The sequence below is a fragment of the Protopterus annectens genome, chromosome 8.part0 (assembly GCF_019279795.1).
Source record: "Protopterus annectens isolate FY-2018-M chromosome 8.part0, PAN1.0, whole genome shotgun sequence".
NCBI lineage: Eukaryota > Metazoa > Chordata > Ceratodontiformes > Protopteridae > Protopterus > Protopterus annectens.
In genome coordinates, this window is record NC_056741.1 from 1,418,999,496 (window position 1) to 1,419,021,956 (window position 22,461).

The 22,461-nt window shown below is 39.6% G+C and overlaps 1 protein-coding gene across 1 annotated transcript in view; it reads left to right on the top strand.

The window, feature by feature from the left end:
- The window catches only part of EI24 (EI24 autophagy associated transmembrane protein), a 462,003-nt gene that overhangs the window by 117,029 nt on the left and 322,513 nt on the right, over positions 1-22,461 (top strand). The window contains exon 7 of the mRNA XM_044081026.1: positions 15,866-15,985. Coding sequence (XP_043936961.1) covers positions 15,866-15,985 — 120 coding nt within the window. The remainder of the gene's footprint in view (positions 1-15,865; positions 15,986-22,461) is intronic.

Consider the following 22,461-nt stretch of genomic DNA (forward strand, 5'->3'; position numbering starts at 1 on the left):
TTTATTAGTTTCTGCTATATGCACCATGGTAAACCTATCCCCAAGGGGATCAGATCTCATTCCACCAGGGCTGCATCTACTTCTGCAGCCTTTCTCAGAGGGGTTCCTACCAGAGACATTCTAGAAGCTGCTACCTGGAGCTCAGTTCATATGTTCACCAAACATTACCATTTACTTCTCTGCTCTAAATCCAGAGCTGGCTGTGCCACTGCTGTCCTGCAGGGCCTTATAGCTACTCCTAATGCTGTATAAATCCATCCTCCCAACCATAGCTTTGGGATTCTTCCCAAATGTAATGACTGCAACAGTGAAACACGAAGAACATAGTACAGTTATGTACACTTACCATAAATGTAGATGTTCGAGTGTATTCACTGTTGCAGTCCTGGTTACCCACCCTCCAGCCCCCTGTTTTCTCTTACTATACCTCTCCTTTCTTTCGCTATGCTTAAAAGCCTTTTTGGTGTTTTTGCTTTTGTTTGGAGGTATATTTTTTGTGTTTTAAATTCTATACATATATGCATACTGCTCCCCTTTTGGGAGGCACCTGACATCTGGGGCAAGAAAAACTGATGTAATGGCGTCGACTGCATGTTTTATACCCCTTACGACCTGACGTCATGGAAGAAGGGACAGCAACCGACGCAGGACCCAAGACTTTGTTAATCAGGCCGACTGAGGGCAGCCTGCCAGCAGATTGCCCAGATGTAATGACTGCAACATTTATGGTATGTGTACACAACTGTACTGTCTTCCATGAATCGAGGTAATTACAGTAAACATAGCAGTTCACTTTTTTAGGCTTTTTTGGATATTAAGGCATTAAAAGTACTCTAAAGGTGAGGTACCCTTTAATTTTTGTCATTCTTGGCTTGAGCTTATAAAACTACATTGATTAAAAACAAAACGGAGCTTGCACAAAATCATGAAGCTGTGATTATGGTTTAGGTGATTTGAGCTATCCGTCATGGGCAAGGAAGTTTTGCTATGAGTACTAGAGATCCTTTCTGCTACAGAGTGCTAATACTGCCTGGGCCAGATAACTTGAGAGTTAAGAGTGGTCTGAGTTCCATATAATCCACGCTGTTTGCAACTAGTTTGCTACTCACCCTTATGGTACCTGGGCATGCTGCTTGCAGGCTGGCTAGTGTCCTGAAGAGGGCGATCACTCAGTAGATACTTGTCATCCATCAGTCATATAAGGTGTCCTGAGCAATGGAGAGGCTAGTGAAGTGTCTTAAATCCTGCAGCTTATCACTGAGGAATCTGACTTGCCCACATGACATATTTTCAGTGGGTCATCAATATGAAATGCTTTCTGTGGCAGAGGGCTTACCAGATGGGACTGAGAAAAACAGAACCATAGCTGAGGATGTTGCATCCTCCAGTCTCGCAAACCACATGGTTTGGTTTATTTGAAACATCGCTGAAGGTATGGCTAGTCTGGTAGCAGCAGGTGTAGCAATTTGTCTTGATGTATGGTTCAGGGTAATGATTTTGCAGGACATGCTATGGTGATGCTGTTAGACTTCCCTTTATAGGACCTCAATTTTTTTTGTAGCGAGGAGGTCAGTAGGCAATTTAAAAGCATAAAGGAGCAGAGCAAAACTACCACAACAGTGTTCATGTTCTGCCCTCCCCAGAATTCTCGGTTATAAGCCAAAATGCATAGAAGCTAGTGCTGGATGTAGATCTAGAGACTGTTGCAGCACATTTACCAGAGGAGCAGGAAAGAAACAAGGTCTGAGACCCTTCTAAGGCAGCAGTAAGAACCACAGAGGTAAAGGTAATCACTGCAAGCCAGAGGGCTATGGACACTTCACATACAGTCAGCAGTATCCCTGATGCCCTTCCACAAGTGTTCCCTTCCAGACGCATTTGGGGTAGGGCTGTCCCTTTACTTCAAAGAGTGGTCAAAGGTAATGTAAGACAGATGAGTAAGGTGCGTAATATCCAGAGTTTGAAAATTGCCCTTTTTAACACATTATCAAAGTGTATCTGATAAATTTCTCGACTTGTCAGCTGGACAGAAAGCCATAAACATCCTAAACAAAACAGCCATCCCAGATGTTCGACCAGACCAGAGAGGCTAGGGTTATAAGTCAGATTATTTTTTGTGGCAAAATGGAAGACAATATGGCCTCATGTCTATTTTCAGTGCCTGTACACAGTCCTCCAATTTCTAAGAGGAGGAAGACTGGATGTGCTTTTTGGACTTTCTTGATACCTACTTCCATATAAAGACAGTCCGAAAGTGTCTACACTTTGGGTAACAGTCATTAATTAGTTAAGATGTCAGTCCTTCAGTTTCACCACAGCCCCCGTATTGTTGACCAGTAATAGCTCAACAGAATGTACTCCAGACGAAGGTTTTCTTGTACTTACATGGTTGACTCTTGTGTGCGCTATTCCCAAGATCATCTGGCCAAGTTGTTTAACCAGCTAGCAGATCTCAGTTTAGCCTTACTCAACATATAAGGTATCTAGAGTGTATTTTGGATGCTAACACAAAGCCTGTGTACTACAAGACACTAAAATTGGCTCTGATCCAGCCCCAAGATGGTACAGTGAAGTTTGTTCTCTTAGTTTTGAGATACGTGGAAGCCTTATGCTTAGCTGCGTAAGAGCCATTGCAAGTGGGTACTCAGGTTTCAGTGATGCCAGTACAAGTAATTGCCCTGTTATACACCTCTTCCTATTGGATTCTCATTATAGATACATTTGCAATACGGTGGGGTGGGGCATTTCTAGGACAGAACTTCAGAGAGCCTGGTCATAAGTATTCCAGCTGTTCATTTGGACCTTTGAGCAGTTTTTTTTTCTACAGGTGTTCTAGAAAGCTGTCCCCACAGACAACATGTCAGTTGTATGGCTCATCAGCAAATGGGGGCGGGGGGGCTCATTCCTTTCCCATATGCAGAGAAGCCATCAAGCTTCGAGAATGGCTCTCACCCTATCATATGTTACCATTGTAGTTAACATTCTAGGGGAATCCAGCACGTCAGTCAGGTTAAGCAGATACTGCACCTTTCTTATGAATGGTCCCTGAACAAAATCTTACAGAATCTTCTTCAAGTGGGTACAGCTTATGTTGGATATTTTTGCACCTCTGTCAGAAGTGAACTGCCTGAGCTTTTTTACTGCTGTAAGAACAACAGTTTTCTAGTTTCAGATCTTTCACACTTTTTACAGGTCTAACAGTATGTGCATAACTTTCATTTATGCCACTTTAGAAATTGTAAAGAATCTGTTCTGTAACTTGCTAAGCTACCAGTCAACATACATGGAGAAAATTCTACTTTTAAACTGTGAAGGGTTTGTCTGAGACTTTATAGAGTTAAGTACTTGTTTGGGAAAAAGACTGGTATGCCATTTTGAAGGATTGCCAGCAGTCAGTCACCACAAAGACTTCACAGGTAGTGGAGCATTGTCATGATGGAAGTCATGAAACCCTTAATAGCATCTAGTTTGCTTAATTTGACATGGCTGTCAAATTCTGTGGACTGTTGTACTGTTTTTTAGCTTCTAGGGATGACTATATGAGTTTCATAGCAATATGAATATTGATTTAAACTATGTTGTTGTGTTAGCTGTGGCATGCAAAGCTTAATTTTTTTCCAATGTTTGTTAATGTATTTCCAAATTTCTGTGCTGTGCTAACAAGCTGTGTTGTTTACGGGCTATGTATAGTGTAGCCCACAAGTTCCATGGAGGTGAAACTGTCAGAAAAATATGTATTAATGTGTGTGCTTAATGCTGATTAGAAACTAAATAAGTTAACACGTTTTTCATTCTATTTTATATGCACTATTTTATATACAGTTGAGTTTTATGAGAGACTAAAAGATGCTTTTTGAAACTGCAGTGTGCTTTCTGAAACTTGCAAGATGCCCTCTGACCTAGTAATTGCTAGCACAGCAATATTCATGTTTATGCCTTTTGGAAATGTACTTGAGAAGCAGGTGATTATCTGTTAGGTCAGGAAGAAATGAATGAACAATGCTGTATTCTGTAATGTAATGATTTTAAACAATCAGCTCTGTTCGAAGTATGAGAACATGCACAGCTGCAGAAGTTAGAGATAACATAGACAAAGGACTGTTAGAGAAATGAACTGCAATCTATACTTGCTTTGTGCTCGAATTAGCCATAGTACCTTGAATGGTGACATTGCATATATCTAACCGGTGGTAGCCAAGGCCACGTTGTTTATCTTAAGAAGTTTCTCACAAAAATTGATAGTACCAGCAGAATATTGTAAAGACAATCACTACGAAATGATGATGACAAAACTTGTGATTCACTATGTCAGCTTGGTAGGCAATGTCTTATTAGAAAATGTATAAAAATGCTTGCATTTCCTGATTCTAGTTAGACAAACTCTGTATTAGCACATTTTTGTCTCCTTGCTGCAAGATTAAAGTGCCTTAACCTGAACCTACCGTGTATTGATCATTTTTAAAGTATATTTTTCCTTTGACAGTTTGGTCCTTCAGACCGGAAAATATCTCTCACTCTAGGCTCAGGTCAGAAATGGGCCCAGTGGCATGTACCCGTACGGAGAAGTGGCCACATCGGCTCTTCTGCTTTGAAAGACCTCTGACTGAATTGTCGTTCGAAAGAGGCCAGCCACTGTTTCTGATCTGGGATTGGAGGACGAGTCAACGTTCCGGTGGATCAACACACGGAGAGTCAGGTAAGGAGGAATTTACCTTTTTTTCTGTTTTAGATCAGGGACTTGTTACAGTATTATTGTTTTGTCAGGGAGATTTGCATGTGCAGATCAGGGACAAAAAGATTGCTGTCTTGTCATAGATCAGGGAAACAGAATAGGTAGGCAGTTATTCTAGACAAACTGTGAAAAGGTGTAAAATCATGGTACCACGTGATAAAAAGGGTTACGTAACAATTTCTAACTTAGCTAAGGCAACATGGGAAATCAGTGCACGAAAAGTTCCCGAGACCCGCCCTTAACCGAAGACGCAAAATATATGCAATTACAGTGTGCCGATAATGTTGGGTATTATACAAAATGGGTTGATAAATACAAATTTGACGGTAATTTAGATAAACCTTCACTTATTAAACTTGTTAGACAACTTAAAACAGACGCGAAAGGTCAGCTAAAAAAGCAATGACAATTTTGAGTCCCTCAGGCACACAGGTGGCTTGAGGAAGCAAACCGCAGGGAACAAAAGATTAAAAATTCAAAAGCAATGTTCTTAGATAAAGAAGACAATAACTTGGTAATAGCAACGGTGCCTCCGCCCCCTTACCAGAATATGAAGCGAGTGGACAAGCTGATCCACCTCCGCTATACCCAACTGTTCCTGCAAAATCAAAACAGTTTGTCAGAGATCCTATTGAGACCAGGTCTCAAACACGCAACTTAAGAGGGGATATTGAATTATATGAAATGAATAAAAATTCACAAGTTATGAGTGAAGAAGAGATATGTCCACTCATAGAAGTACCAAATCTGCAGGCAGGACAGGACCCAACTCTTCTAGTATATAGACCGTGGACACCGGAAGACATCCGGAAAGCCACAGAGGGTATTCCCCATCCAAAAGTTAATTTTAGAAAATTCTTAGAAGACTTACAGGGCATGAGGTTAAGTTACCATTTGAATGGAGAGGAAGTAGAGAAAGTAGTTAGACAAATTGTAGGTCCAGATTGGCACATGATCGGTGGCAACTGGAATCCCCGTGACGCAGAGCTTAGGCCACTCCCACATAGTAACGCAGAACTGGACAGCAGAGTGAAAGGTCTGACAGACCGAATCTTTGAGAAATGGAAGCCTAGGGCTGATTGGACTTGCATTAATCAATGCATACAACAAGAAGGAGAAACCGCTGATAGATGATATGCCAGATTATTAGAATGTATGCCAGATTATTAGAATGTTTTAATAACCATTGTGGAATGCAGGTACCTGAAGACCAAACACATGATTCCCCATATGAGTAACAGTTAAAGAATGCATTTTTAAAAGGCAGTATTGCACCCATTAGCAGCTTTATTACAAAGTACATGGTAGATCATCATACAAGTAGATTACAGTCATTACTTGAATATGCAAGACATGCCAAAAGGCATTTTAATAGCAAAAAGAAAAAGAAAACGAAAACTCAAGTATTTGCAGTAGAAGATGGATCAGAATTCTTTGTAGTACAAACTGGGAAGAAGGGTAAGAAAAATACCCAGGGAAACAAACAATCTGTTAAACAATCAGAGGACTTTGAAGAGAGAAAGAAAAGGGGTGAATGTTTTAAATGCGGGGAAAAAGGGACATTTAGCGAGGGATTGCAGGCAAAATAAAAAGGTAACCACAGAAGACAAGGAGGGTGAGGAATGACTATATGATAGTCAAGAATCACTGGATAGGAATAAACAAGAAAAGACAAGTGCAAACGTGATAGAAGGGGTAGAGGATGTAACAGAAGAAATAGAGGATGTGCATGAATTCACAGATAATGAAGAAAATGAAATTTTGGACTTAGCATTATTGAGCCTAGAGCTCAACCTAGCAGACACAAAACCGGAAGTTACACTTCTGGTAGAGGGGAGAGAAGTTAAATTCCTGTGTGACTCAGGGGCTTCACGGACCCTGATACATCCTTCCAAACTACCAGAAAATTCAGAATCACTTGACTACATATTAGTGAAAGCAGCTAATGAACAGCTGTATCGGGAGCCACTCTCCCACAACATAGCGATAACCGACCCAGTTTCAGGGATGACCCAGAAAAGCAAAATTGTTGTTTCTGCAAAATGCCCAGTGAATCTTTTGGGCAGAGACCTAATGCAGATATTTGGCATAGCCGTAGTTCCAACTATGCAGGGTATGGAAGCACAGCAACAAATGGATACTTTTGTAGTGCGACTGGAGGGTGAAAAATTTTATTGGTACAGCCAGGACTTAGTTACGACTGGTCCAGGGGCAGTAACCGAAGAACTGATGAACGTAGCCATCAGTAAATCCCCCTCCCTTGACACTGATAAACAGCATTTGTTGCATTGCACTCTGTATTACTGTAACAGACCAGGAGCAAGAACTGTTTAGAAACCATGCTAACAGAGTAGTATTACGAAATTTGTACTGGGACACAGAAGGAAACAGTGTAGTAAGCTGTTCATTGCCCCAGGAATTCCTAGCACTTTACAAATCTAATCGATTACCACATGTAATCGCATGTAAGTTTAACTAAAGATAGAAATTTGAAGTGGGCAGATCTAGGAGAAAAAGTCACAAGGTGGGAAAAGCAGACAGAGTTAGAACTTTCCGAACAGGGAGTACAAAAGCAGAAATTAAATTGGATAACGCAGACACACCCAGCTGTACACTCACAGGCAAGTGAGGATAGCCGAGTAGCACTCTTACTAGAGGAAGAGGAAAAAGCCTTACGAGACATACCAGAGACTCTCTGGTCAACAGGGAAATCAGATGTAGGACTTGTTCGTACAGCAGGACCAGTTACTATCACGCCAAAATCAGCATTTAGACCTCAAAAGCGACAGTATCCCTTAAGAAAGGATGCAGAAATAGGAATCAAACTTATAATAGCAGCCTTACTTAAGGAAGGAGTCTTGATAGAATCTCCTGGTTCACCATGTAATACACCCTTATTTCCTGTTAGGAAAGCAAACGGAGAATGGCGTATGGTCCAAGATTTACAAGCTGTAAATGACGCAGTTATACCCAGGGCACCTACGGTGCCAGATCCACACACTTTTTATTGAATGATTTGAAACCTCAACAAAAGTATTTTTCTGTGGTAGATATTAGCAATGCATTTTTCTCAATACCGATGCACCCTGACAGCCAACATTGGTTTGCATTTACATTTCAGGGGAAACGGTATACATATACAAAACTACCACAGGGATATTGTGAAAGTCCAACAATATTCGCACAAGTAATGGCAAGTAACCTGGCGAAAGGCAGTCAGATTTTACTTTATGTAGATGACATTCTGCTGGCAGCCCCCACCCAGCAGGAATGCAGAGAGGATACCATAGCATTATTACAATTTTTAGCCACTCAAGGACACAAGGTAAACAAAAACAAACTGCAACTTTGGAAAAAACAGGTCAAATACCTGGGATATGTAATATCCAAAAAAGGCAGAATATTAGATGAAGACAGAAAAACAGCAATATTACAAGCACCTAAACCAACTACCAAGAAGGAAATGATGTCCTTCCTGGGTACTACTAACTTTTGTCTGAGTTGGATTCCAAACTATGCCTTGGAATCTGCTCCACTGACTAACTTGATATTCAAAAAGCCAATGGCAGCACAAGATTTATTACAGTGGACACCAGAAGCAGAATCAGCTTTCTGCAAACTGAAACAACTAATAGCTTTTCCTTAGTTTTAGGATTACCAAACTATCATAAACGATTTTTCCAAACTGTAGATTGTAAGCATCAGTGTTAACACAACAGCATGGGGATAAACAACGCCCCATAGCTTGTTATTCATCACAGCTAGACCCAGTGGCGCGATCCTTGCCCCACTGTGTACAAGCAGTAGTCGCAGCTGCAATGGCAGTGTAGGCTTCAGCCTCAGTAGTATTGTTCCACCCTCTCACATTGAGAGTGCCTCATGCAGTCGCGGTTATTTTACTGCAAGAAAAAGTAGCATATCTTTCTCCTGCTAGACATCTTTCCTGTATGACTATACTGTTGAGCCAACCTCATATGACAATTGAACGATGCACAACTTTGAATCTGTCAACCTTGCTCCCAACCCCTGCAGATGGCAAACCACACTGCTGCCTGCAAGAGATTGAGCAAAAGACACTACCTAGAAAAGATCTCACAGATGTTCCCTTGGATGATGCCGAGGTGACATACTATGTGGACGGCTCGTGCAGGAGGGGTCCTACAGGACAGAATCTAGTGGGGTATGCAGTAGTTTCTGATACCGAGATTTTAGAAGCAAAGTCTTTACCACACAACTTATCTGCACAAGCAGCAGAATTGATTGCCTTGACAAGGGCATGTACCTTAGCAAAAGGTAAGAGAGTGAACATTTTTACTGACGACCAGTATGCTTTTTCTACTGTACATGTTTTTGCGCAGCAGTGGAAAAATAGAGGAATGATAACATCTACTGGTAAACCAATTAACCATGCGCAATTTATTTTAGACTTGTTAGACTCTATTCAGTTACCTCAGAAAGTAGCTATTTGCAAATGCGTAGCTCATACCAAGCAACAGGATAGAATTTCAAAAGGTAATGCGAGGGCTGATACAGCTGCAAAACAAGCAGCCTCAGCTTCAGAAGTTTTTCTTTTGAGTGAGGAATTACAACCATCTGAGATTTTAGACTTAGAAATGTTAAAAACAATGCAGACACTTACTACAAATGTAGAAAAACAAAAGTGGATAAAACGAAGAGCAATCCTTGAGAAGGGACTGTACATCTCCAAAGAAAAGAAACCGATTTTACCATCTAACTTGTTTAGATATGCAGCTTTGTTGAGCCATGGGCAGTGCCATGTCTCAACAGGGGGGATGGTACAGTTAGTGAATCGAATGTTTATGACGTATGGATTTACAAACTACACAAAAAATTTTTGTGCAGCATGCCATGTTTGTAACAAGCATCATGCACAAGGGGCATTAAAACCTAAGCAAGGGAGTTTCCCTACACCACCGTATCCGTTCCATACTATTTGTATGGATTTTATAGAGCTGAACAAATGCGAAAATAAGAAGTACTGCCTTGTCATTATAGATATGTTTTCCAAATGGGTGGAAGCTTTTCCAACTAAAAATCCAGATGCAGCTACTGTTGCAAAAGTCCTCGTTAAAGAAATTATTCCTAGATTTGGCATACCGGAGAAGATTTATAGTGACAATGGCACACACTTTGTAAATCAAACTATACAACAACTTAGCCGTTATTTCAGGATTTCTCTGAAAAATCATTGCGCATACCACCCCCAATCTGCAGGATTAGTAGAGAGGCATAATGGGGTTTTAAAGAACAAGCTTAGGAAGTTGATGTCAGATGCACAAAAGAATTGGGTGTACTGCCTGCCCCTGGCACTGTTGAGCATGAGAACTGTTCCGAATGTGAAAGGATTGACCCCTTTTGAGATAATATTTGGGAGGGCCTACTATACCCCTCAGTGGAAATCTCTCATGCCCATGGACCAGGAAGCAGACTGTACACTAGCAAGATATATGGGACGTATGCTGAACTCTAAACATCCTTTGCAGTCTTCTGTTTCAGGTAAAGAGCCAAATCAACCATTGGAAGCGACAGTAGCCCCAGGCGACTGGGTCTGGGTGAAGATTGTCAAGCGGAAGAACTGTACCTCACCAAAGTGGGAGGGACCTTACCAGGTCCTCTTGTCGACACCCACAGCAATCAAGATCGGTGAGAAATCCTCTTGGATCCATTTGACACACTGTAAACTTTGCAAAAACTTTGAGCTAGATAAAAATCTTGCTGTTTCACAGAAAGACTAAACATGACAGAATCTAGAGCAAACAGGAATGCAGAACAACCCCAGTAGTATTGCATGGTTATCCTGTTAATTGTATTGACAACAATAATCTTTTTGCTGTGGCCCATCCTTTTTTCGGCCACACCAGCTGAACTGAATAAACGTGATGAGCCGACCATAGACTGGCACCCGAACTTTAACACTTATCAGGCAATTACACGCGTGTATGCTGAGACTTTTCATGTTTCGAATTGCTGGATTTGCACAGCCATACCAACAGCATACGGGGGGTTATTAATGACTGCAGTCCCCCTAGGGGTCAATGAGACCTGGGAAAATTTGGTTTATGAGACACTAGCTATCAGAGCACATGATAAGGTAGCACTGTATTTGCCTGTGACAGAAAAGGGAATTGTATGTTTTTATAAGAATGACACAATTCAAGTGGGTTGGAGCAGGTGCAATGTGACTGTACATTACAAATGTTATACCAAAGCAAACAGAATGGATACAGTTTGTAATTCGAATTATGACTCATTTCTTGAGTCCATGCATAAGACTACTGATGAAGTGCAACGTAATCCTATACTTTTTAAGCAACTGTCTGTAATAGATAGGAAAATGTTTCCTGCAGGGCAGCCATTTCGTAGCAAAGTAACTACTAAGGTAGAGGATTGTTATTTTGTGTGTGGTAAGAAAGCATATAAATGATTAGCTGAGAACTGGTCCGGCAGTTGTTTTTTGGGGTACCTGGTTCCGGCCATACGACACACTGCAGTTTTGCCTCAGGGAAATATTCAAAATACCCGAGATGTAGCCAAGAAAGCTGTCAGGAAGCCTGTGAATCCAGTGGGACGGATCGAGGCGAGCTGGAAAGACCATCATACCGTGGATACCAAGCTGACGCACATGGACTTGAGTGATGCTGTCATATCGTGGGCAGGCATATTACCAGCATATGGAGCGGCAAAATCGATTTGGGAACTGCGAAAACTGTCTAAACTTCTCGAAGTAATGAGTAATGCAACTTTTTCTGCTCTTGAATTGATAACTGATGAACTGAATGCTATGAGAACTGTAGTGCTCCAGAACCGTATGGCTCTTGACTTCACCCTAGCGGCGAGAGGTGGTACATGTGCTTTAATCAAAGAAGAGTGTTGTGCGTATATACCTGATTATCAACATGAGATAAACGACCACCTTGAGGTGATACAGCAAGTGTCAATCATGACCAAACCAGGCCCAAACCCTCTGACAGACTTTTTCCAGAATTTGTTTGGGGGGTGGGGTTCCATCCTAATGAACATCCTGATTGCCATTTGTGTGGGATTACTCCTATTAGGAGCATGTATTTGTTGTGGTATTCCCTGCATGAAAAAGTTAATCAAAGAACTTATAGATATATCAGTTTCTGAGACTTTGTATCAAAGTACTGAAATTGAAGAATGGTTGAAATGTGAAACACTTTCATAAGTTTAAACTGAATGACTCTCTTAACTGCAAATCCTGAATGGAAGAGGTTAGGAGAAGAAGCAAACTGTTTATTCTTTTGAAAATAGAATTAAAAAGTATTAACAGGGGGGAAATTTCAGAAAAATACGTATTAATGTGTGTGCTTAATGCTGATTAGAAACTAAATAAGTTAACACGTTTTTCATTCTATTTTATATGCACTATTTTATATACAGTTGAGTTTCATATGAGACTAAAAGATGCTTTTTGAAACTGCAGTGTGCTTTCTGAAACTTGCAAGATACCCTCTGATCTAGTAATTGCTAGCACAGCAATATTCATGTTTATGCCTTTTGGAAATGTACTTGAGAAGCAGGTGATTATCTGCTAGGTCAGGAAGAAATGAATGAACAATGCTATATTCTGTAATGTAATGATTTTAAACAATCAGCTCTGTTCGAAGTATGAGAACATGCACAGCTGCAGAAGTTAGAGATAACATAGACAAAGGACTGTTAGAGAAATGAACTGCAATCTATACTTGCTTTGTGCTCGAATTAGCCATAGTACCTTGAATGGTAACATTGCATATATGTAACCGGTGGTAGCCAAGGCCACGTTGTTTTTCTTAGGAAGTTTCTCACAAAAATTGATAGTACCAGCAGAATATTGTAAAAACAATCACTGCGAAATGATGATGACAAAAACTTGTGATTCACAATGTCAGCTTGGTAGGCAATGTCTTATTAGAAAATGTATAAAAATGTTTGCATTTCCTGATTCTAGTTAGACAAACTCTGTATTAGCACGTTTTTGTCTCCTTGCTGCAAGATTAAAGTGCCTTAACCTGAACCTACCATGTATTGAACATTTTTAAAGTATATTTTTCCTTTGACAGAAACAGACTTAGAAATAATATTTTTTGTCTTCTGTTTTGTTTGTTTTTTGTCTGTATGTTGGGTATGGTGAGTATTTAGTCATTATAAAGATTCCAATTTAGTTGTTACTACTGAATGTTTTTGAGTTTTATTTTTTCCTGCTGTGACCGGTAGATTGCAGTGCATGGTTAAAAGGTTAAATTGTAATCCAGTTCATGGTTACTTTTCTTGGTGATTTCAGGTCAAGCATGACCAAGTTTTTAGTCCTTGGTCTTGTGTGCATATTTTCAGACATGTAAATCGTAGTAATAGGGGAATGCTGCAGAGGTTTCAAGTTAATTTTTCAGAGAGATTACATTCCTCAGCTGTCAGCTGCTGCAGACTCATATGTGCCCTTTTCTGCCTTAGAACCTGAAATGTTCATTAAGAAATTAGGATGGTAAGGTCGTGATGGTTTGCTGTAAGAGATGTAGTATTTTCTGTCTGCTAGTATGAACAGAAACTTTTCAAAGATGATGGAATTTCATGTTAGTAGGGACTTTAAACCCTACTGTCCTTGAGTTGTAGCTGTGTTAATATGGGCTTAAAACAGGAAAGGCTCCCACTAATGTATAGTGTTGTAAACCAGTTTTGTTAGTATATGTGTTACAAGTTTTATATGTTTCTGTGTAGTAGCTCTTCAAATCCAGTGATCATGGTTTTGGTATATCCTTAGCAGGTAGGATTTATTTCACAGTGCTATTTTATAGTTAATGTAAGGAAAGTGTGATGTGCTCTACATCTGCAGGTGCTATGGGTTTGTATGCCTGTCTTCTTTGTACAGACACAGAAAAGGCATTTAATAGCATGTCATGGTATTCTCCTTTTAAGCTGTAGCATGTTTGGGTTTATTGATTTTTGGTACATTGGTGGCCTTCTCAGCAGCTAAGGTTAAGGAACAGTGCAGACACAAGTTAGTAAGTTTGGTGAAACAGCAGGTTATCCCTCTAGGATTAAAAGATAAGTGGATTAAGGCAGTATTGCTTCCTGAAATGTTACTCGTGTTAGTGAGTTCCATGTTTTTTTCCTCCCCTTTGGGCCATTAGGAAGTGAATATTATTTTTTCATCCTTTCTGAAATCTATGGCTTAGGCAAAAATAATAGGATTAAATACATAATTGGAACATTTAGCTTCTGCCATTGTCCCATTATATTTTAGCTCATATGTGTATTATGGATACATAATAGTTGAAACTAAGAGAAAAACTGCAAACCCTGAAAACAAATAGTATTTTTTAAAATACGGAAAATATTTATCTGTACAAAAGACAATTTTGCAGAGCAAGCCTTTTTTCTTGCACGCATCCCCTTACATAGTAGGGGTTAATTGACAACCACCGCATTCTGAACCATAGAGCTCTGCACAGATTACGATCACACCAAGGAACATGCATGTAAAATACTGATAGTCTGTGTTTACAACACGTAGTTGTAATTTTAAATAGGCAGGGTTGAGATTAGTGGCATTATATATTCAAAAATCACATTTCTAGTTTCGGCACATGTTAGGAACTTGGGAATTTTTACACTTTTGCTGTCCCCAAGGTATAGATCAGTGTGGAAGGAATGTAAGCTTTCTTAAATTCAGAGTTTATTACAGCTAAACATATAAAGTATACTCTGCAGGGAGACTGGGTTGTGCGTCTGATGGATTTGTCTGGTCATAGAAGGTACTGATACCCTTGGTATCTGGTTAATTCATAAAGGCATGTTTAGTGGCAGCTCAAAGGCATTTCAAGATAAGGCCTTAGAAAGAGAGAGCTGGTCTACTCATAGCAAATGCAGGTTGTCTTGGGTGTCTTTTAAAGGTAAACTACACTCAGGTTCTAAGCTTGGTGGAATAATGGACTGACTAGTTTTTCTCAGGTGCTTGAATTAGGAGAATTATTTTGGTTTGAAAGTTTTGAGGCAGCATTTCAGTTGTGGTTTTCTCGTTAATATGTGCATAGTTGGTGGCCTATCTTAGTGAGCTTTTAGACCCTGCTGATGAGGGAAAAAACACTTGGTTCTCATGACCAGGCCATATTGTTTCTGGGTAAAAACCTGCATTACAAATACTCAAACATTATTTATTGCAGTATGCTGAGCATGAGTAAATATAAAATGCAGATAAAGGATGGCAACCTGTTCCATTTTGCAAGCAGAGATAACAGTTCCTAAGCATTCTTTTCTATTGTTGATCAGTTCTTTTCTGTGGGTATGTTTGTTGTGCATTAACATTGTCTGCCTTCCTCACTTTCGTGCTGATTTTACTTTATTTTGCCGTAACCTTTACCTGGTTTGCAGAATACCAATAGTAGTACCCAATTCGCATTCAGGATGTTTCCCACTGTTATGCAGTACAAACCTGACAGCTGTGATTACAGTGTTGATGGTGCACATTCTATTCAGCAGTTACATCATCACACCCAGTGCTAAAGGACTGAAATTTCCACAGTATGCCAATCAGAATAGCCCTCATTTGGTGGTTGTCCTTTGAGGTATTTCTTTTTATTTCCCAAATGTAATAGGTGAAGCGAGTTCAGTGTCTATCGGGTTTATCTTATTCTGTTTGTTTTATCGGCTTGATGTTGCCAGCCTAGTGCTTGATTATAGACTTTCTTTAGTTTGTGGCTGTATAAAAATCGGGGATAAGAACTGGGATGTGATGAGCTTTAAAAAGCAGTAGGTCAAGATATGGAAGTTTTCAAGAAGCTGCCTGAATAGTGGTGAGTAAATAAGTTGTTTTTTGGGAAACTTTGGTTGATTTCATTCATACTGAGGATGTATAATTTTGACCAGTCATAACGAACTGATAGAAAATGGGTAGGAATGCATGTCTGTGGCGGATGTGCAAGTATTGACCAGATGTAGTGGATCTATCAGAAGTGGAAGTGTATGTGAATGGGGGGTTAATATGTAATTGTTGCAGCTTTTAGTTCAATGTGGAGCTCCCCCTCACCACACGATTAAAATCAAAATAAAACAATGCATTTTACTGGTTGCTTTGGTGTGGTTTGAAATTAACCAGTTGTTGTTTTCCCAATTTAGGACATAGCAGACTTGGCATTTGAGGTATCGGGCAGAAAGCCTCAACCCTTCCCAAGTGTTAGTAAGATCATTGCAGACATGCTCTTCAATCTTCTGCTGCAGGCATTCTTCCTGATTCAGGTGAGTCTGGCTGCCAGCTTCCTTTTTTATTCCGTTCACAAGTACAGGCAGAGAACGTAGCATGGATTTTTTTTTGTCATTTCTGGTGAAAGCAGCATTAATCAGTATCTAATGAAAGTTTGCTTATAATTGCCAAGTGGTTCGTGGATAAATGTTTTAGTTGCTTTTTTTTTCAATCATACATATATTAACTTGTCAAACTGGCATTTTCATTTGACATTCATTTTTATCAGCAGTGATGTCTTGATTTAATGCAGAGCTTCAGACTCAGGAATAGTTGGATGCTACATAAATGCAGAGTACTGTTTCTACTAGATATGGTTGAAATTGAGCTAATTTAAGCAGAGCCTGCATAAGCAAAACTTCCTGTATAAATAGACTAAAAATACATATCCGTTATGTGTAGATCAGTGTGCGTGATGTACCTGTAAGAAGCATTCCAGTCAGTGAGCAAATGCATATAAGTACTGAGCATGAGCAAGCAAGAGTGCCATTTTGAGTGAGCAGCCAGAGTGAAAGCATGCATGTGTGTAGTAGTCAGTCAATTTGTTTAAGTTTAATGTTCCTGCCATCCATCCTGATGTGTTTGTGTGTAATAAACTACTTAAACGAACATCCAAGCCTCATCATCTTATTCAGATACACAAGGCGAGTGACATGGTATCGGAATGGGATCCAGAGTCAAAATCAGGAGGCATGCAGTTAGAACTGGAGGAATATACACAAGTGGATCATCTGAAGCTTAAACGACTCGCAGACAGGTCAGAAAAAATTTCCAGATACTAAAACTCTCTTAAATGATTTTTTACTCAACAAATATAAAACAAAGCATTCAGAATGCTTAAAACGAATTTCTAATTAAGCAAAATGTCCGAAAATGCGACATATTGATAAAATATTCAAAATAATTGCAAAAATGTTTGAAATATTTGAATCTCATAAACTGTATAAAAAGGGAAAATGACCATATTTCTTCGCAATGTATTATTTTGTATTAACTAAAGCTATTTGAAATATCCAAAGTGTACAAAGTGTTGGCATATGTGTGTGGTATTACAGCACAGTTATTTCGCAAAGTATAGTCATTTCAAAGAATATTTTGCAGAGTACAGTCTTTCAAAGAGTTTATTGTGCATTTAAATATTATTACAAGTAGTACCTGGTGTGTGTGCATGTTTGTACATAATTACAAGGGCCAAGACTGCATTGTGTTTTACTATAATTTGTGAGCATGGCAGAAGGAATTTGTAAATCTGCACCACTTCAGTTTTCTGCAATGCTGTTATCAAATACGAGAGTGTTTGAGCAGGAATATGATATTTTCATACAGGCTGCTTTTTCTGACAAAGACGCACATACAAAGGCATTTATTCTGCGTAATTTAGCTGGGTCAGAAGCCATAACATTCATTTGTGTATGCACCTGCTGTGTTTGCAGGGGAGGGAGAAGACCACAATATTGTGGTACAGGCTGAAACGCGGGAACACCCTGAATGCTTGAAACGTAAATTTAGAGAAATTTGTAACCCCCTCAAACAAATTTTACAATGAAAAGGCACTTATTTTACATAACAAAGCAAAAGCCTGGTGAAACTTTTGCAGCATATATAACCGACTTGAAAAATAAGGCTAAAATGTGCAGATTTGGTGACTTCAGAGGTGAGCTGATAAGACAGGCTTGTGTGTGGTAATAATGACACAGTAAGAAAGATTTTGCTTCACAACAGTGATTTAATGTTAAGTAAGGCCATTGAGATTTGTCAGATATACAAGCTTACAGAAAAGCACACAAGTATGCTTACAAATGAGAGAGCAAGCTTTCCTTTACCTTCCAGAGCTAATGTAGATAGTATGCAGCACGAGGTTAACAGATACAGACCTAAGGGCATGGTCGCTACAGCAAAGCCCAAGGCAACTTGAGCAAAAGCCAGAGCTGCTTCAGTAAGGCCTAAGGTGCACTCAGCAAAACCTGTAGCAAGCCTCATTATCAACTGTCATAATTGTGGTAATCACTACCTCATATGAGAGAAGTGCTTAGCTTTTGGTCAGCAATGCCAGTGTTGTAATCAGTGGAATCATTTCAAAAGGTTTTGTAAATTAAAAAAAGAGCATTCAAAGAGGTAAATTTATCAGTTAGAAAGCTGCAACCCTACTTTTTATGTTGATGTGTCAGTGCTTAGTGAAACAGTCAATGCAGTAGAAATGTGAGCAAAGAATGACTGCTTGCCAGGCTTCAAAAACACCTATACTCTAAAGTAATTGTACATTATAGTGTTCCGGGTGCTCCCCCCGCCACAAAACTAAAAGGAAACCCTACCGCTAAACTTGAAGATACCCCAGAAACTGACTGCTTGCCAGGCTTCAAAAACACCTATACTCTAAAGTAATTGTACATGTATGTTGCCAATACCTAAATTTACCTTTAATATATGTAATGCCTTCACTTGCTTGTTAACCCTGCAGTGTGAGATTGAGCAGCCTACCACAGACCCCCAACCTTTTTTTCTTTTACATTAAAATAAGCTTCTTGCCTACATCTCCTAATTGCTATTTTTCCCTCTGACCACTAAGTGGCAGCATTCTAGCAAGTTAAAACCTCTGTGTTTAACTAGTATCCAAAGGACCTACTCCTATTCTCTACTGACTAACTATAATTTCTTTTCCCCTTGCTAAACTTTTGGAAAATTTCACTCTCACCTAGATTAAAAATCAACATTTATTAGATAACACACTCTCCACCCCCATTTCACTCTCAATTCTTCTTTAGTAAAGTCATACCTTAAAGACTGCTGATACTTTTTTCTGCTGTGCTTACCTTTTGCTCTTACCTGCTCCGTTCGCCCTACGGGCTCACTCCGCTCCCCTACCCCCAAATCCCACCCACCCCACTGCACCTTGCCTTATACTTCTGTAACCACACCTCTATCCCTCTTCAGCCAATAGCTCACCCTATCTGGTTACTCATTTATCACTTCACTCCCAATTTACTTAGATTCCCAACTACATAAACATTCTCGTTAAATTGACCCACCCATATCTATCCTTCTGGAAACACTTATCTCCTTGTTTCATTGATCCCGTTCCTCTCTGTCTATCCCTGGCATACAAATATACCTTAACTTTCTCCTCTTGTCTATCCTTCTTACTGCTTTACTTTTATCACACTGCTTCTCATGCTATGAATTCCTAAACAATTTCAATACCCCTCAAAAGAAACAACCCCTTTCTCTCATTTAGCTTTACAAACCCACAGTAACATAACATCCTCATCATCCTACCTTCTACCACAGTTCCATAGACTAACCCATATTAAGCATTTCCAAACCAGAAGTATTGACCCTATTTTATGTAAACTCGTGAAACTTTCACAGAATCCCAAACAGTAGCTACTTCTACATGGAGAGATTCACCCAAACCCAGGTCCCAGAATTACTGTTACTAATTCCCAATCTTCCCATCCCTTCATCTCTCAAACCCCCACTATTACCTCAAACTCTCTTCTCATAGCCCACCTTAATATACGTAGCATGAACAACAAAATCACTCAGCTACATGCCCTACTAGACTTACATTCCTTTGACATAATATGTCTAACAGAAACCTGGCTCAAACCAGTTATTAAGGACAATATCATCCCACCAGGTTATAACATCCTGAGACTAGACCGTCTTAATAAAAAGGGTGGTGGGGTGGCAATATTGTTTAAATCAGAATTGCAGGTCACGTCACTAGATATTCAACCACCCTCTCCCAGGAATGCCGAGATCTTAATGACCAAGCTCCACATTAATGCTAATAAATCTATTTACATAATTTGCTCTTACATCCCCCCAGGTAACAATATTAATACCCTAGAAAACACCCTGAGTTGGCTTTCCACATCCTTCCCACAAGAAACCATACTCCTTGGTGATTTTAATATTGATTGGAAATGCTGTACTTCTGACAACCCAACTACTCACATAAACCTTTATGGCTTTTATCAAACCATCACCTTCCCTACCAGAACCCATAAACCTAGTAACAAACAAACCACCTTAGACTGGATACTAGTTAACTGTAATCCCCAATTATATAAAACAGGCTTACTTCCTGATAATATTAGTGACCATTCTCTTACCTTTATAACTAGACAAAAGACCCCCATTCCCAATCAAATTAACTTCAGAACTACCCGGAACAAGAAAAATCTAAACCCAGTTCATTTTCAAGCAGAGCTTAAAGCCTGCAATTGGTCACTCCTTAAATACCTACCTCTTGATGAAGCAGTCTCTTACTTTAACAACAAATTCTTACAAATTCTGGTGCACCATGCCCCCTCTCGCAATGTCAGAATTAGGAACAAACCTGCTCCTTGGCTCTCTAATGAGACAAGACAAAAAATGCAACTGAGAAATAAAACCTGGAACAAATGGAGAACTACTAAAAACCCTACTGATCATTTAAACTTTAGACAGCTCAGAAATGCCACAAAGAAATCAATATTCCTTGATAAAAAAACTATTATCTTAAATTCCAACATACCCAACATCAAAACCCACAAAAATTCTGGTCAGGAATAAATAAATTGCTCCATCCTGGACACTCCAAAACACCCACCCCCTCTCATTTGACTCAAAATTCTCCCAGCCAAATTGCTGACACTTTTAACAAATTCTTCTCTGAAACTGTTCAGTCCTTAGCTAGCACCTTACCACCCATACCACCTGTTACCAGCACTGAGTCGCCCTTGCCAACCAATTTACCCCACCTACTACATCTGCAGTCTGTGCCAACCTCATTTATATGCACCCTACTTCTTAAACGTAAACCTTGCACTCCATCAGCTGACCTCCTACCAGCTGAATATCTGCAAATGGCAGCTGGAGTACTTGCCTACCCTATTTCCATCTTAATTAACAGAACCATTACTGAATGTTGCATCCCTCATCTATGGAAAGTCTCACACATTATTCCACTCCATAAAGGAGGTAACTCAAATGAACTCTCAAACTTCTGCCCAATAGCCCTACTCTCCCCTTTAGCAAAAATCATGGAGAGATGTATTCATCGTCAACTGCTTGATCATCTCCTCCAAAACCAGCTACTATCAGATAGCCAGCATGGCTTTAGGCCATTCCACAGTACTACAACAGCACTCCTATCCTTTTCAGACTACATCAATAAAAACCATAACAATAACTTGCTGTCCTCAGCCCTCTTTATTGACCTCTCTAAGGCATTTGACATGATAAATCACCAACTATTGCTAATTATACTTAAATCCCTGTCATTAGACACCCAGACAGTCAAGTGGTTTAAGTCCTACCTAAGAAATAGACAACAAGCAGTCCTCTGGAACAATAAATTATCCACTCAGCTCCCTGTCTCTCTTGGAGTCCCACAAGGCTCTATTCTGGGACCTCTACTCTTTACTATTTTCATTAATGATCTGAAAACATCCCTTCCAGAAACCACCTGCATACAATATGCCAATGACTCAACATTAATATGTACTGCCTCCTCGCCAGCAGAACTTCAAACCAATACCCAAAAAGTATTTACCGTAGTTGAAAACTGGTTCCACCAATGCTGTCTCCTCCTTAACCCTAAAAAAAAACAAACTATTATTGTTTACTCCCACTCAGAAGTCCCCTACTATTAACTTCACAGTTATATCTAATAATGATAATGAAATAGCTCCGGACACGACCGCCAAACTTTTAGGTGTAACAATTGACCATAATTTCAACTTTGACACATATATAAACCAATCTATTAAATCTGTTAATAGAAAACTTGGTTTCCTTTATAGACTTAAACCCTTTCTCACAATTTCAGCTAGGACTACTATTGCCCAAGCTCACTTCATCTCCAACCTTCTCTATGCCTCCCCAATTTTTACAAACCTCTCCAAAAGCAATATCAATAAATTGGCAACCTCTTATAACAACATTGCCAGATTTGCCACTGGAGCCCTATTTAGAACCCATCACTGCCAAAATCTTAAAATACTGCATGGCTGGAATTGCAAAGTCCGCTTCTTATCCAGCAACTTACTATCATTCAAAAGATCATGCATCATCTCACAAATACTCCCATACTCTGTAACCATATCAGCCCACATAAAAACATTACAACCCTACGTTCAGCCAGTAGGGTACTAGTATCCACCTTAAAATCCAACAACAAATCTGGGGATTGCTTGTTTACTAACTGTGTTGGTAACACTTGGAACAAACTTCCAAGTGTACTAACATCCCTTTCATCCACCCCACTTTTCAAGAAGCAACTAAGAATCTTCCTAAAATCACAATAGCTATGCCCTTGCACCAGTCCAGACTGATGCTATCTCCTCTTGCCTGACCTCCATTAAAGTCTATTATACCTATTTCCTGTTGCTTTGTTTTATCTCCATGTATTCTACGGTTGAAGCTATATTTCCATGGAACTAATTTAGTAATAAACCTTCTGTTGCTTTGATCCTCTGTGTGTTCT